Source organism: Rhinolophus sinicus, chromosome 2, assembly GCF_057876585.1.
Source record: "Rhinolophus sinicus isolate RSI-liver-muscle chromosome 2, RSI-T2T, whole genome shotgun sequence".
NCBI lineage: Eukaryota > Metazoa > Chordata > Mammalia > Chiroptera > Rhinolophidae > Rhinolophus > Rhinolophus sinicus.
The window spans coordinates 169054552-169073047 of NC_142502.1; the positions used below are offsets into that span (position 1 = coordinate 169054552).

At 34.4% G+C, this 18496-nt stretch overlaps 1 protein-coding gene across 18 annotated transcripts in view; it reads right to left on the reverse strand.

Annotated features, from left to right (window-relative positions):
- The window catches only part of BIRC6 (baculoviral IAP repeat containing 6), a 203621-nt gene that overhangs the window by 171988 nt on the left and 13137 nt on the right, over positions 1-18496 (reverse strand). For all 18 annotated transcript variants that reach the window (XR_012496300.2, XM_019741699.3, XM_019741694.3 and 15 more), the window contains exons 2-3: positions 5387-5568; positions 3062-3199 (exon numbers count right to left, since the gene is read on the reverse strand). Coding sequence is in view for 17 of the 18 variants with exons in the window: in XM_019741699.3 (XP_019597258.2) it covers positions 3062-3199; positions 5387-5568 (320 nt within the window). In the remaining variant the exon portion in view is untranslated. The remainder of the gene's footprint in view (positions 1-3061; positions 3200-5386; positions 5569-18496) is intronic.

Here is an 18496-nt window from a genome sequence, read left to right on the forward strand (position 1 = left end):
TAGAATGGCTTATGCCCCATCATGGTTTGCCACACAACTCTTTGCTTCTGACCAAGAAATCACTTCAAAGAAAAAAAAAAATGCCACAATGGGCTCTTGCCCATGAAAGTGACTGGTCTAACAGTGGTATCATTCACAAGGAGCTGGCCTGACCAAAAAACAAAGTGTAATGCCCTATTAAAGACTCATTTTAGCTACTAATTAGGAGAAGTTCCTGAATGGAGTTGTACCTTGCAGGATTATACATATGCTTTAATCAACGAAAAATACATAATACAGTTTCTCCCAGGAGGGTCACTATGATACTTAGTAACCCATTCACAAACTTTAAGCTTTATGCTCTGGAAATCTTATGTCCCAAGGGAGGAATGTTCCACCAGGGTATAACAATGGTTCCACTGAGTTATGTGTTGACAGTGCTATGCAGCATCAGGCAAAGAAGGAGGTTATTCTACTGGTTGGTATGATTAAAACTGACAAACAAGGGAAAAGGGATGGATGCTAAATAAAAGGGGCAACGAGAACTTAATTGGAATCCAGGAGATTCTCTAGAACGCCTCTAAGTCCTTCTATGTCCAACAGTAAAAGTGGAGGGATGGTTACAACAACGTGAACACAGCACCACTGAGAATCTGGATGCGCAAGAGTGAAGACTTGGGTCTCTCCACCATGTAGACACCTGCCGACTGAGGTCCTGGCTGAGGACAAACAGAATATGGAATAGGTAGAAGGTTATAAATATCAAGTATATCCTCTTGACCACTGTAAAATTGAGGGATAGAGCAGTTATGCACATTTTCTTCCCTTATTACATAAATGATGGATGGAGGGATGGAGGGAGGGATGGATAGATGGACAGACAGACGTTTAGATACACGACAGATATACAGGCTTATTTTATACAAGAATTTTTGGCTACAGTTAATGTAGTCTTTAGACAGCAGAGTTCTGTTAGCTAAACAGCTGAGACATAACTAAATTTTAAGATTAGTTAATACTACCTAGGGATGGATAAAATATCTACTGAAACTTCTTAGTAGTCCCTAATAGGAATTAATACCTATCCGTGAGACAAATGTTTATGCAACTTGTCCCTCTCTCCGTCTCCTTCATGGGGATGGGGAGAGAGAGTCTTCCTTCATAAAAAGGAACAGTGCCTCTTGTTAAGTAAAAGCATAATATTTTTGTTGTATAAAAGTTCAAATACATATACATAGTATGTGATGAAGATGCTGAGTAGGCGAAGATGTGGAATGTGTCAGTCACTAAACTATGGTCTCTAATCTCCAAACCTACCCTCTATTTCTCTTCAGTGTCATGTTGGGGCTGGAACTATACAAACTACATTTCTTTTTTGCCAACCAGTTTCCTGGCTGTTGAGTTCTGACAAAAGGAACACAGGCTGGAAACTGGAAAGCATGATGAGGGGAGAAAACTAGCTCCTCACCATTGTCATTGCTGTTAATTTAACACTGTTTCAGCAAAAGACCAGGTGGTAGCAGCTGATTCTAACGGCAGTCTTTTGTTGTTTTCTTAGCACTTTCAGAACTAGTCTCATAGAGCTCCCTCAGAAGTCCTAACATCAGCCAAGCTGCACCGCTCTTCAGAGACATGAGTCTCACTTCCACCAGCTCCAAGCTCCTCAGGTACCAGCTGGGCAGCAGCTCCTTCTCAGAAATGTGAGTCCCAGACCCATGGGGCCCACTCTATAAATTTGTAGAGTCTGATAAACCTAACCTCTTGTTCCTGCAGATGTAGGTGAGAGCCACTTCCTGTGTGTCACCTCAGTGATTCCTCTTTACTTTTTCAGTTCTCAAACACATATTAAATCAATTCTTTACAATAAATTCTGTTGGACTGCAGCATATGGTTTCTGTTTTACTAAATAAAATGCCCCATCAATAGAATAAGCGTTAATAAAAATCATCGTAAATCTATAGAACAAAATTCAATACAATTATCAGAAAAAAACTCAGACAATCTATAAGAGCTGATATGAAAAGATACTCAAAATGCATTAAGTGAAAACAAGGTATATGCTATAGTCTAAATGTTTGTGTCCCCCCAAAATTAATTTGTTGAAACCCTAACCCTGAAGATGATGGTATTAGGTAGGCCTTTGGGAGATACTGAAGTCATGAGGGTAGAGCCCTCATAAATGGAATTAGTGTCTTTATAAAAAAAGGCTCCACAGAGATCCCTTGTCCTTTTCCACCATGTGAGGACATAGCAAGAAGGCGCCAGGTATGAACTAGGAAGAACAACTTCACCAGAAGGCAACCATGCTGACACCCTGATCGTGGATTTCCCCGCCTCTACAACTGTGAGCAGTAAATGTCTATTGTTTATAAACTACCCAGTCGGAGGTACTCTGTTACAGCAGCCCAAACAGACTAAACTAAGACAGTGTATCACAGTATTTTACAATTGTACTTGAGAAAAAAATATTTATAAATGTAAAAGTTATTTTTAGAAAATAGTTTTTACCTTCTACTTCATATCCTCTGATATAGAAATTTTATATGCATTACAATTTTAACTTAGAAAAGATCTTACAAGAAAAACACAGAAGAATTAAATATAGCCAAGGATTTAATTCAAAGCACCATCTCCTACAGACATCCTAGTCATGCAAAAAAAATTTTCTTTCAATTTCAAAGCCTAAAATGGCCCATTTCCAAAGACATTCCATTTCTCATGGAAGCTTACAACCTGACAAGCAAGTCTCTTTCTTGTAATTATTTAGGTAAATAATTGTAATTATTTAGGTAAAATGAGAGAAAGCCAGCCTCTTGACCAATACGGGTCATCAAGCATAGAAGCTTTAGGAACAAAGTAAGTAAAACAGTTCCCACAAACTGAAGTTAAACTTCAGTAAAAATAGTTTCAACTTTGAGATGACTTATAAGCACATTTTGTTTTTTTAAAAATAGAGAAAAATCTAGAATTGGAATATTTCCAAAGAGGATGGGGGTGGGAGGGGAGGACAGAGAAAGGCGAAAGTATGGAGGTATATTTTCTATTATAACCCCAAACAAGGTAACTTTTTTTAACTTCTTACCTTAGCAACTTTGTGATTTGCTGCAGTCTCATGAGATGTATTTTTTAAACCATCTTTAAGCTGTGTGATGAACAAATCATAACCCTCCGTACTAGAAATATCTACCTTTTCTAAACATGCTGATAAGAGCTGTTGTGCCTAAATGAAAAAAATGATCACAGAAAATTAACACAACAAAAAATGTTAAATTCAGATCCCTAGTCAAACAATTTAATTTGTAATGATTCTGACAGGTACTAAAGCTTACCTACTTTTAATTTAATAAATTTAATCAAATAATGATGTGAAGGGCTATTATAAAATTAAATGACATAATCCAATGTATTTAATGTATTACCACACAGTAAAGTTTTACTACACGGAAGCTATTATAAACCAAAGCAAGATAGAAAAACTGGACAAGATGAAACAATGAACAAAAATGATAGAGGGAAAATTTTAAAGATAAATGTAAAGTCCTTCAGTGAGCTTTAAATAAACTACGCAAAACCATAAGAGGGGACATTCACTAAATCAGAAGATAATATAAAAAAGCCCTTTGCGTTGTTACCTACATGTTCAATATGAACTACCTTAATCAAAAATATGGTCAATACATGGAGAATATATCCGCACTGATCCAAACAAACCTAGGTAGGACCCGTACTTTAGGCAAGACAGTGACAAATGAATGTGGCGCTGTAAAGGATGCCTGGGATGTTGGAAGGCCCACAAACATTATGTGAACAACAGCATTGCAATTATTTAGGTAAAAAGAGAAAGCCAGCAATAGATGTTAAGAGCCAGCAAGGGTGGGGAGGTGGTAGAAGCCAGTTAAATATCTAGCATTTCAGTCAGTGCAGTAGGAAAAATACTGACTTGAGGGTTATTTTATACAAATGTTCAAATATTTTACTGTGATTTTGTTGTTCTTTTTAAAACCTGAAGTTTGATATCACCTTTCAGGGTAAATATAATATAGATCCTTTATTAAGATATTGGCTTTATTAAGGTATCACCTGATCTAAAATCCTTAAATTAGGAGGGAAAAATGTTCAAAACAAGAATTAATTAATTCTCTGTCCAAAGATTTTAGACATGGCCCCAGATCCAGATATTCTAATGACAAAAAGATGGTCACTCTGTTTACAGAACTCAAATTTTCAGCCACATGCTTTCAATATTAACATACAATAGACAACTGTGATATGACACTAAATGTGAAATCTAAGTGGATATAGGTTGGTATCTTTTTTAAAAAAATACCTTCCAGAGAGAATAAAAACATGGGTACACTGCACACTGACACTTTTCATGTCCTAAAAATAGGAAATATACTATACTGCTTTTATCAACTAATCTTAATCAATTTCCAAATGTAAAACAACTTGTATGAAGGCAGAAAAAATATCTCACTTTTTTAGGAAGCACAACATTATAATCTTTTATATTCTATTTAAGATGATTTGAATTCCAAAAAAATTTTTTAAATGTACTTTCAAATTACATAGTATGAACATCAACACACCACACAAAAAAGTCTAAGATAGGATACATTTACAAATTAAGTAATGAACATGTAACACTACAGAAAAATGAATATGGCTGAAATTTCAAATTAGGATAGTTAAGAGACATGATATATAGCAAAGATTACCTACCGGTTGTCCACTACTACGTATTCCTCCCCTTTTCTTAATACTTAAAAAAAATAAACCATATCTTTCCCAATCTTCTCAGCCTGATGTGGCCATGTGCCCATGTGGCCAATTCTGGTCAATGGGGTGAATGTGAAAAGGGCATTTGTAAGAGAGTTTGTGAAAGAGAACAAGAGGAATGAAGGAGAGACACAGACTGCGACAGAGCGAGAGGAGGGAAGGAGAGAAACACAGGAAAGGAGGGAGAAAGAAAAGGGAGGGTAGCAGTGCCATGACACACTGTGCGGCCTTGGCCTTTTGCCCTCCATTTCCTTCTGACTGGGAAATAGTGAGACTTGGAGGAACTGTCTTGGACTCACAAGATGGAAAGTAAGTACTGAGGTAAGCAAAGTTGACCCTATACTTAGCCCTGTTACTGGAAAGAGATTATCGTTTAACCCTAGTATTTGGGGGTCTCTGTTAGTGATTTAACCAGTACAGTTCCCACTTAAATACCACTTCGAAGCTCAGCCATTAATTATGCACAGGAAACACTAGTGTTTAAATAAAGCTGTGATCAATAAGTTACTTCTTTTGTTTTTATAGGGCTACATATATGTCCTCAAAGAACAATCTAATTTCATTTAACAGCTAAAAGGTCTGAGATTACATTAAGTAGAAAAGTACATTGATACTTATTTCAACTTACCTCTGTAACAGGTAATTCAAGCTGAACCACATCATCCTGCTTTGAAACTGGAGTTTGCAGAGCAGTGTCTAACAACAAGATTCCATTAAGGTCCTTCCTACACCCTACTGCATAGTCATCCACAAATATAACTTTATCCACGGCAGAAATATACTGACACTTCACCTGTCCACCTGGTTTAGCTGTTAAAAGAACAAAAATTCAACACTTAAGATTTTTAAGACCAATAGTCCATTAAAAATAATTGTTTACATGGCAACTAAATACAATATATAACCCTGGACTGGAAAAAATTGCTCTAAAGCACGTTATAAGAACAACTGATTAGATGGGAATATACACTGTAGATCAGGTAAAAGTGTGAAATTATCAACTTGACAAGTACATTGCTGTAATAAAAAAAATGTCATTGTTCTTAGAAATAAATAGTAAGGGGTAGAGGGTATGATTATGCAACTTACTCTCAATAGAACAAAAGTAATATGTACATATATGCGGGGGAATGATAAGCAAACGTGGTAATGCATTTAAAATTATAATTAGTAGAACTAGGTAAAGGGTATAAGGAAGTTCTTTGTACTATACTCATTCAAAATTAAAGTTTTCAGAACAAAATTTTAAAATATTCGTATTTTTGGTTATTTTTTTTTTTTGCAAATCTCAATAAGCATAAAGTCAGCATGGATAATTTCTAGGTAACACCTCAAAAGGCTTTTATTTCTGAGATAAAATTATGCAAAATATTTATAACCTAAGAGAACCAGTAAAGCCTAGGTTCATCTACGACTGAAATAACAGGCAATTAACACTGAAAATCAATGTTCCCTGAAGTTTCTGCTGAGTCAGTGTCAGAACACAAATGGACAGTCAGTAAACACACTAACCACAAAATTTCTCAGAATAAGAGTACAATTTCAAGAACTCTTACAAAAGACAGTAACAGATAGGCAGAAGCTTTAAATATAATAGCAAAAACACGTTTGGAAAAGATAACATCAGATTTTACATTTAAATGTATAAGGAAGTGTGTAAGGAGATTAATGTAGAGTGCTTCTGCCACAGATTCAGTCTCTATAAAAAGACTTTAAGAATGATCAATTGGAAAATTTTACTGCATTAAAGAAACTTCTATGTAGGCAAGCAATCCTGCTACTAGTATAACTCATTCTAAATTCCTACCACAACTCTATAGAACATTCCAGTTATTAGTACTGCTATTGCCTAATAATACAAAAGCAGAAAAGTGGAAATAAATTAGGGTCCTATACATCAACCTCTAAGACAACTATAAAACATGTTATAATCAATGAATATTAGGGTTGGTTTTCTTAACCCTAAATTATTATAGCTCCCTTGGGCTCTAATAAACAGCTTGGAGGCATTACAAAACTGATTAGGAACTAACTCATTATCTATATAAAACAAAGAAAAAATTCATGGCATTTCCATAGGTCAGTCCCAGATCTGGAGATTCAAAATGTATTAGTATACAGGAAAATAATCTCTGTAATACCATAAAATAGGAATATATACCTAGCACTTCTGATCTCTAGGTAGAAACCACAGGAAACAATGCAAATTATAGGAACTGAGAGTAGAATTATGTAAGAACTTATAAAGATAGTTTCAAAACTCATTAACTATAATTTTTTTAAAAACAGACTATTCTGTTTTTAGAGCAGTTTTAGGTTCACAGCAAAATCAAGTTGAAAGCACAGAGATTTCCCATATGTGTCTGCGCCTCCATAATTATGATTTTTTTAAAAAAACAAACTACAAAGTCTGCTTTATTGTTTTAGGGATATGTAATTATGTAACAAACTATAAAAATCATAATTTTGTTTAAATTTTCCCAGAGAGATATAAAATGTGAGAATATACACCAAAGTTTTTCGACTGGATTTCCATGCAACCCCAAGATTTCATGTAACGTCCCCAGAGATTCCTCAAGAGATCGTAACTGTAAAAAGTCAACACTGGTTTTTGAACTTCCTACACAATGCAGTATTAGCACTCAAAGCAATGCACAATGACCAAACAATCTTGTTGGCAATCTCTTCAGAAGTCTTTCAGGCCCATCCATACAGCAGCATGTTCATTCGGATGAGTCAATTCTCCCTTTTTGACTTAAGAAAGCCCATTCATATGCGGTAAGTGCAGTACTACACAGCGGGGAAGACAGTAGGCTGATATCAGCCATTCACCCTCCAAGGCTCTTCCTGCTTCTATGATCTCCTCTTAACTAATTACATCTATAAAGACCGTATTTCCAAATAAGGTCACATTCTGAGGTTCTCTGTGGATGTGAATTTTGAGGGAAGATTATTCAACCCACTACCAACCTTTTTTCTGAATCTTACTGGGCCTCAAACTTTAAAAGAGATAGAGCTTTGTTAACATAGTCTGAAAATAGTACACTCAAGATTAGATTTTACCGATTTGCCCGTAGACAAGTCCTAAATTTCTGTGAAGGAAATAGCCTGCAATGAACAAAGACTATTTTGTGGAACTTTCCACCTTCTTACATGTTTGAGCAAAACTTTTCTTATATAACAAGAGACAAGACCAAAGACACAAATTCTTATTTCAGTTAAAAAAGAAATCCATGTGTGCTTAAGTTTGACCTAGAATTGGCTGTTTGTAAAGGAAAAAACAAGTTTCACAATGAGAGGTAAATTTCAACGTTTATTTTTAGTTTATAAGAGTAACAATTTTAAGCACATAAAGGTCCATAAAAAAGATGAAGAAACCAAGAAACCTATATTGGAGCCTGATTGTGTCATTCAGTAAGAAAACATCTTTTCAAACTCGTGTACAATATATTATCTTAAGTTATACTTTTATTTACATCGCTTTGGTTCATAGTTTTAATAGTGTTACTATTCAACACAGTAAATTTTAATGTTACCAACAACATCAACAAACTTACAACCTATTTAAATCTCCCATGCCTATCTTAAAAAAATTAAATACCATTTTGGCATAAACCAGTTATTTAACAGAAACTCATTTTGCTTACCTTAGATGAGTTTACAATGTCTCAAAAATTAATTTCCGAAAGAAAGGTGTTACGCTTAACTAATGTTTTGTTATATTTTCAAGAGAAGTTGGCTGAAACTTATTTTGGGTTCTTAAGTAGGGGGGAACAGTCCTGCACAAACCCTATAACACATACTGTACCATATTACAATTTTATGTAGAGATATTTGTAAAAAGACTATAAAACCTACATGGATAAAATAAATAATTTTTTTCAAGAGGAAACTTCAGTACAGAAAAAACTCAAATGTCCTCCCATCTACACCAGATATCAGCAAACTTATTATAAAAGGGTCAGACAGTAAATATTTTAAACTTCAAGACACAGATGGTCTCTCTCACAATAACTCAACCCTGCCACTGTACCACAAAGTAGCCATAGATAATATGTAAATAAACGGGTGTGGACATGTTCCTTTAACACTTTAGTTAGAAAATCAGTAGACTGCCTGAGAGCCACAGAGGTGGTACCACGGCAGGCCTTAGTTTGCAGACCCTTGGTTGACAACTAATGGGTTTTATTAGTGCAGATATTCTTTCTGGGCAGGGGAAACTTTACAAAACTAGGTTAAAAATTCACAGCAAGACTCAATAAGCTGCTGAAAATTAACAAAGAAAAATCTTGAAAGCAACCAGTGAAAAGCATGTTACTTACGAGAAGTAATAATTAACAATAAAAGCACTTTTATTATTCAATACCACAGGGTTCCTTAGGAAGTGGACCATTTTTTATACACTGAAAAAAGAAATTCTGTATCTAACAAAAATATCTTTCAGGAATGAAGGTGGAAATAAAGACATTCTCAGATGAAGGAATACTGAAGAGAAATTTTGCCAGCAAAGCTGCTTAAAAGAACTGCAAGAAAAAGTTCATCAAACAGAAAGGGAACGATTTCAGAAGTAAACTCAAGATTATCAGGAATGAGGAAAGAAATAGTAAATATCCGGGTAAATACAACGATGATTCTTCAGCTCAGTTCTTTAAAATATATTTGACAATTGAAAGTAAAAGTCATAACTTTGTCAGACAGGGTTTTCAATGTATATAAATGTAACAAATTAGTCAACTATAACTTAAAAGAGGGGAGGGCACAATATGATGGAAAGGTTTATACATTCCATTCAAAATGGTAAAATACGAAATTGATTCTAAATAGATTGTGAAAAATATATGCTGTAATCCTTCGAGTAACTACAAAAAAATACAAATAAGTCAAAAAAATTGATAAATGAAAACAAAATAATTTAAAAGTCAAATAACCAAAAAAAAAGCATAAAAGGAGAAAAACAAGTGAAAAAAAGAGGATAAATAAAATGGAATATTTAAATCAAAATATTAATTATATTAAATGACCGAAACATGCCAAGTGACAGATTGTCAGAATGAATTTAAACATACACAATCCAAGTCTATGATGGCTATAAAAAACTTTTGCCCTTCTAAAAGCATAAAAAAGAATGGAAAAAAGATATATCATGCAAATGTTCATCAAAAAAGGATGGAATGTCTATATTCAAAGCAAACGACATCACCAAGGATAAACAAGGACATTACATGAAAAAAGGGTTAATTAACAAAGAAGGAAAAACAATCCAAAATATATACACACCTAACAGAATTTGAAAATACATAAAGCAAAAACTAACATAACTGAAAGGAGAAACAGGCATCCATAATTAAAGCTGGAGATGTCGACATTCCTCTTTCAGTAATTGATAGAATTAGTAGACAGAAAACTGGCGAAGACTTAGAGAAACTGAACACAATGACATGTACAGAATATTCCACTTATCAACAGTAGAATTCACATTCTTTTCAAGTGCTCATAGAACATCCATCAAGACAGATCATATCCTGGGTCATAAAACACACCTTAACAAAGATAAAAGTAAAATTAAAAGTATGTTATCTACCCATAATGGATTTAAGTAGAAATCAAGAACAGAAATATAACAGGAAACCTCTAAATACTTGAAATTAAACAACATATTCCTAAATAACCCAAAGGTCAATGAAGAAGTCTCAGGTAATTCAGAAAATGTTTAATTAAATGACAATGAAAATATAACATCAAAATTTGTCATATGCAGCTAAAGCTTGGAGTGAAATTTATAGGAATTAAACACTTATATTAGGATGGGGTAAAAAGGTTTCAAATCAATAACCTATGCTTTACTTAAAGAAAACTAAAAAAGGAAGAGCAAAAATGAAACCAAAACAAGCAAAAGGAAAGACATAATAGCAGAACTCAATGAAACTGAAAATAGAAAAATAACAGAGGAGATTAATATAAGCTAAAATTAGTTCTTCGAAAATATCAATGAAATTGATAAACCTCGAGCAAGACTGGCAAAGATAAAAAAAGAAGAAGAAGAAACAAATTACCAATTACAGGAATGCAAGAGGAAGTAAACTCCAGATCATGCAGACAATTGAAAAATAAGAGAATGGGATGACTAACTCCATGCACATAAATTTGTCAACTTAGGTTGTCAAAATAAATAAATTTGACACTATAAATGTTAAAAAGATAACTGGGGAATAATACACATAAGATCTACACACATAAATTTGAAAATATAGATGAAATGTACCAATTCCTTGAAAATTACAAACAAAACATCCAAAATGAAACATAACGTGAAGTGAGGAAAATTAATTCATTGTTAAAAACTTTCTAAAGAAACCTCTAGGCCTACCAAATTTCACTGGAGAAATCTATCAAACATATAAGTAAAAAGTAACACCAATTCTACATAATCTCTTCCAGGAAATGGAAGAGGGAACACTTCTAAATCATTTTATGAGGCCAGCATTAACCTGATACCAAAACTAGAAAAAGATGTACAAGAAAACTACCTGCCATTATCTCTCTGCAGTCAGATCCAAAAATCCTCAACAAAATAAAAGCAAATGGAACTTAGCAATATATAAAAAGAAGAATATACCAGGACCAAGTAGGATTATCCCAGGAATGCAAAACTGGTTCAATATTCAAAAATCAATCATTGTAAATTACCGTATTAGTAGCTTACAGAAGAACTGCATGACCAAATCCGTAGATACATTTGGAAAAATACAACTTTCTTTCATTTTTTAAAAAAATAAAAAACCTAGCAAATAGAAATAAAAGGGACTTTCCTCGACCTGATAAGGGACAACTACAAAAATCCTACTATCAACCTACTCAGTGGTACAAGACTGAATGAACACTTCCCCCTAAGATCAGGAACAAAGCAAGGATGTACTTTTCACCACTCCTATTCAATATCATACTGGTAGATCTAGCTGCTGCAGTAAGAAACGAGGATTTAAAAGCCATACAGATTAGAAAAGAAATTAAACTGTCCCTATTAACAAACAACATGATTACTGCTGTAGAAAATCCCAAAGAATCTAAAACAAAAACAAAATAGAGCTAATAAATGAGTTTAACAAGGTTGCAGTAAACAAAGTCAATATACAAAAATCAATCAATTCTATTTCTATCTACTAGCAATGATCAATCTGAAACAAGTTTACAAAAAAAAAGTAATAATTTACAATAGCTCTAAGCCAAAATAAAATATTTAAGATATATACCTAATAAAAGGTATACAGGATATGTATGGTGAAAAGTGCAAAAGGCTGATGAAAGAAATCAAAGAAGACCTTAAAAAAACCATGGTCATTGACTGGAAGAGTCAACACAGTAAAGATGTCAACAAGCCCCAAATTACTCTATAGATTTAATGTGATTTCTATCAAAATCCCAGCAGGAGTTTTTGGCTATAAACTGATTATAAGATTTATCTAAAAAGGCAAATGAACTGGAACAGCCAAAACTATTTTGATAAAGAATAAAGTTAGACAAAACACATTATCAGATTTTAAGACCTACTATAAAGAAAGTGTGGTACTGGCAAATAGACAGACATATATCCATGGAACACAATAGAATCCAGAGACATACCCACATAAACATGGCCATCTGATTTTTTTTTTAATTTTTAACTGTAGCAAATTGCACATAACATAAAAATTTCCATTTTACCCATTTTTAAGTGTACAGTTCAGTGGCATTCAGTACACTGAAGTGGTGTACAATCATCAGCACCATCCATCCACAGAACTTTTCATCTTACAAAACTGAAACTCTGTAACCATTAGACATGAACTCTGTCTTCTAACTTCCATCCTCCCAGCTCCTGGCAACCACTATTACATTATATTAATACTTTCTGTCTCCATGAAGTTGACTACTCTGAGTACCTCATGTAAGTGAAATCGCACAGTATTTGTCATTCTGTGACTGGCTTATTTCCCTGAGCATACTCATAATGTCTTCACGATTCAACCATGTGATCCAATCCCAGAGATTCCCCCCACCCCTTCGCTTTTTCCCACTCCTTTAATCTACCGCCAATGGACTTCATGTAACCCTCTTCCTTTGATTCTATGTATAAAATGAGCTGCAAACGGCCATTTTATGGAGCATTTTCTCAGTCTGTTGAGACTTTGCTTCCCGGCAATTGTCATCAGTTTGGCTAAAATAAACTCTTATAAGCTTTCAAAAAAAAGAAAAAAAAAAGATTCAACCGTTATAGCATGGGTCAGAATTTCCTTCCTTTTCAAGGCTAAAATTATTTCGTATACATACAACACCACATTTTATCTCTTCATCTGTCTATGGACACTTGAGTGGCTTCTACTTTTTTGATTATTGCGAATAATGCTGCTATCAATATGGTGCACAAATATTTCCGGACCTTGCTTTCAATTCTTTTGGGTATACGTACACCCAGATATGGAATTACAGGATCATATAATTTTATTTTTAATTTTTTTAGAAATTGCCAATACTGTTTTCCATAGCAACTATTTTATATTTCCACCAAAAGTACTCAAGGATTCCAATTTCTCCACATCCTCAAAACACTATTCTTTTTTTTAATAACAGCCATTCTAATGGGTATGAAGAGGTATGTCACAGTAATTCTGATTTGCATTTCCCTAATATTAAGAGCTTAAAGAAGGAAATACAGATGAAATGTACCATCTTTTGAGCCTCTTTTCATGGGCTTGTTAGCTATTTGCATGTCTTCTTTGGAGAAATGTCTATTCCAGTCCTTTGCCCATTCTTGGGTTGTTTTGTTGTTGAACTCTAGAAGTTCTCTATATATTCTGGATATTAGTCTCTAGGTATCTGAATATTTGGTTTGCAAATATTTTCTCCGTTATGTGGTTTGCCTTTTTACTCTGTTCATAGTGTCCTTCAACGCACAAAAGTTTTTCATTTTGATGGGAGTCCAATTTTGTCTATTTTTTCTTTAGCTATCTGTGCCTTTGGTGTCATATCCAAGAAATCACTGCTAAATCCAATGTCATGTAGTTTTTCCCCCTTCATTTTCTTCTAAGAGTTTTATAGGTGTAGCTCTTATGTTTACGTCTTTGATCCATTTTGAGTTAATTTTTGCATATGACGTAAGGTAAGAATCCAACTTCAGTTTTTTCATGTAGATATCCAGTCTTCTGAGCACCATTTCTGAAAAGAGACTGTCCTTTACCCCACAGAATGGTTTTGGCCTCCCTGTTGAAAATCATTTGACGATATACGAGTACCTGAGGGTTTATTTCTATGCCCTCTATTCCATCAGTCTATACATCTGTCTATGCCAATACCACAGCAGTAAATTTTGAAATCAGAAAGGATGAGTCAAACAACTTTGTTCTTTTTCAAGAATGCTTTGGCTATCTGGGATCCCCTGAGACTCCATATGAATTTTAGGATGCATTTTTCTACTTCTGCAAAAAAAAATCATGGGGATTTTGATAGAGACTGCATTGTATCTGTAAACTGCTTTGAGTACTATTGACTTCTTAATAATACATAATACTAAGCACTGATAAGGATGTACAATAAGTGGAATTCATACATATCTTTTTTGTTTTTTTAAAATTTTTATTAAATTTATTGGGGTGACATTGTTTAATATAATTACATAGGTTTTAGGTTTACAATTCTATAATACATCATCTGTATACTGCATTGTATGTTCACCACCCAAAGTCAAATCCCCTTCTATCACCATGTATTTGACCCCCTTTACCCTTGTCTACCTCCCCCGAACACCCTTTTCCTCTGGTAACCACCACACTGTTATCTGTGTCTATGAGTTTTTGTTTGTCTTGTTTGTTGCTTTCAGTTTTATATCCCATATATGAATGAAACCATATGGTTTGAATTTTCCATCTGATTATTTCACTTAGCATGATATTCTCAAGATCCATCCATGTTGTTGCAAATGGCAGTATTTCATCCTTTCCTATCGCTGGGTAATATTCCATTGAAGGTATGTACCACATCTTCTTTATCCAATCATCCACTGAAGACACTTCAGTTGTTTCCATGTCTTGGCCACGGTGAATAATGCTACAATGAACATAGGGGTACATGTATCTTTACAGATAAATGTTTTCAGATTTTTGGGGTAGATACCTAGAAGACAGGATTGCTGGGTCATATGGTAATTCTAGTCTTAACTTGCTGAGGAGTCTCCATACTGTTTTCCATTGTGGCTGTACCAATTTATATTCCCACCAGCAGTGTAAGAGGGTTCCTCTTTCTTCACAGCCTCTCCAACACTTGTTAATACGTGTCTTGTTGATGATAGCCATTCTAACAGGTGTGAGGTGGTATCTCACTGTGGTTTTGATTTGTATTTCCCTAATAGCTAGTGACGTTGAGCATCTTTTCATATATCTGTTGGCCGTTTGTATGTCTTCTTGGGAGACGCGTCTGGTTCAGGTCCTCTGCCCATTTTTTAATTGGATTTTTTGTTTTTTTTTGGTATTGAGTTGTATGAGGAACTCATCCATTTCTAATGGAAACGCATAATGGTACAGCCACACTACTTTGACAGTTTCTTATAAAGTTAAACATAGTTACCAAATGGCCCTGTAATCCTACTTCTACATATTTACCCTAGAGACATAAAACCTTGTATTCACACAAAAACCTTTACTCAAATGTTTATAGCAGCTCTATTCATAATCACCAAAAACTGATAACATCCAAATGTCAAAGAGTGATGGCTAAACAAATGGTGATATATCAATTCAACAGAATACTATTTAGCAATAAAATGGAATGAACTATTGATACATGCAACAACTTGAGTAAATCTCAAAGGCATCTTGCTAAGTGCAAGCAGTCAGTATCAAAAAGTTACATACTAGAGGGTTCCATTTCTGTGACACACTAGAAAACATAAAATTAATAGTATGGAGAAGAAATCAATGATTGCCAAGGGTTAGTGGAGGTGATGACTACAAAGGGACACCACAGGGGAACTTTTTCAGGTGTTTAAACTGCTCTGTATTCTGACTATGGTGATGATTACAAGAATCTATGCATGTGTAACTAGTAAACAAAAAAATAGACCATTTTACTGTATGGTCATTAAATAAAATTCATTTCAAAACATTATAAAAGAATAATGACAATATTATAAAAGAATAATCACAATAATGAAATTCACAATACACTATTAACTAAGGAGAAAAAGTAGTTCTTAACGTATCATTGCAATCCAAATTCTATAAAGATTAATGTATCTTTATTGTTTAATATAACAGAAAAAAGCAAAAAGAAATTGTTACACACCAAATGCAAACAATGGCCATCTCTAGGTAATGAAATCCTGGGTATTCTTTTCCTTAGTCTGTCTGGTGTCCTTTAATAAGGTAAGTTACTTTTAAAATAAAAAATTTCAAAGGAAAGAAATTGTGTTTTTTAAAATCAGTTATCAGTTCTAATAGTCACTTCAAGAACTAGTCAACTCTAGCAATAATACACTATCCATATGCATTGCTATAAAACTTGAAAAACTATCATCAGAAATACAGTATCTCTGCAAACTAACATAAGACATTGTACAATTCCATTTCCACTAACATGAGACTTCAACGCTTAAAATAGTCTATTATAGCATACTAATCGTACAAACAAATGTCAAAGTCAATAAAGAGGTTGCAAAATTGATGTTAGGTTTTTGTAAAGCATTTAAAAATATAACTAAAGTTACCAAAAATAAAATCATTTAACAAAAGTTGTTAGTACATTATATTATTCAAAGCCAAATGAGTATTCCTGTGAAATAGAATTTGGTGCAAAGCAAGTTTACGAAAGCTCAGTGGTGAGGCCATGAAGAAGCAAAGGATAAAACACAGTGCAAGGTATATAGCACTGTTCCAGGCAAGAGAACCAACATCAACCCAAGCATCGAAGAGATTCTCCAAAGGTTAGAGAATTAATCCTCACACTGCCTACATTTGAAGTCAGTCGAAGTCAAATTCCATCCAAATATGATGAAAATTCATCCAGCTGTCTTTGCAAATTACAGTAACAGACAAGCCAACAGAAAATTCCCCTGGACATCTGCCTTGCTGCTATCTCACATCACTGGAATCTTTCATCAATCAAGTGCCATCTCAGAGAGACCTCCTCACAGCACAAATTTACCCAGCACATTTCACACCAGTTCTAATTTCTTATGGTATTTATCACCACCTGACATTGCGTGCATGTGTGCATGTGTGCGCGTGTGCGTGTGTAACTTATCTCTTCCCACTAAACCACGAGCTCTAGGAAAGCAAGGACTGTTAACTGCTGTATAACCAGTGCTTGACACACAATAAATGGTTTTGAATAAATGATTTATTTTCTATAGTTCTGAAAAACTTTTTAGTATATTAAAACTAAGCTGTAATGTGGTAAAATGTAGTAGTCTCAGGTTTTGTTTTGTTTTTGTTTTTTTTAAATACAACATGAAACTAGGAGATCTGGTACAGATAACCCTAGCCATCTATTTCTACCCTCCCTAGCCCCTTTTCCCCTCCTCTTCTCCTGTCACCAGTATGAGGTCACAGTCCTAGACTGTAGTGGCATTTTGGTGGAAAAGTATGAGAGAACTAACTAAGTTGGCTCCAAAAAAAAAATCAACCCAAACTGAATTACACTAGAAAAGGAAAAAATACAAAGCAACAGAAATTGAGCCCTTGATATATCCCTGCTCTTACAAGCATTATTTCATTATATATTCACTAAATACAACTTAAAATACAATGAGGTACGTATTATTAGCTGACTAACTTGGGAGATTTTCCTTACAAAAAAATTTTAAGACAAAATAATGATTATTAAATTCAAATGAAACCTGTTTCTCATTTATCCCAGGCATATCAAATAAACTTGCTTGTCTAAGGTCCTAAAGTTTGAACCTCTAAACTTAGCTGCACATTAGAATCACCTGGCATGCTTTAAAAAAAAAAAAAAAAAAAAAAGCAAGCCTAGGCTCCACTCCAGATCACTTACGTCAGACTACTGAGGCCTTAACAGTTTTTTTTAAAAGCTCCCCTGATGATTCTAATGAGCAACCAAAGCTGGGAACCGCTGCCCAATGCCATCTCCCCAGTCTTACTGCGCTCTCTCCTACTTCATAAATCAAAGTACAGGAACAAATGATGAAGATTTAAATTCCTGGTGCCTACAATCAACCTCAAAGACGACGTTCCTACCTCCTTCCCTCTAACATTGCTACCATTTCCTCTAAAAAGTAAGCATAATATTTATCTCCTCTAAAATGCATCCCTGATTTAACATACTCAAACGAGACCATACTACTTTTTTTGGAACACTGCCCTTGTCATAAACTGTTCTAACAACTACTTTATGCTTTTTGTTATTTGTACATCCGTTATCTCCTCTCTATACTGCCTTCTTACCGTTATTTGTACCTCTATTATCTTCTCTTCTATACCCGAGAAGTTTAACTTTTTGTATCCCTCACAATTCAAGTGCTACAATTCCAAGAATTTCTACATTCATTATCTTATCAGATGATGAGGTAGTCTGGGCAAGAATTACTAGCCCATTTAAAGATGGTAACTCAGAGAACTGTCTTGCCAAACTGTGGGAACAGAGTCCCAGAGAGCAGTTTCCAGACTCTCGGCCTCACGTGGAAAGGTGCTGGCTCAGGTAGTAGATGGCCATCAGCTGTGACTAGTTGGCCATCAGCTGTTACCGGTTA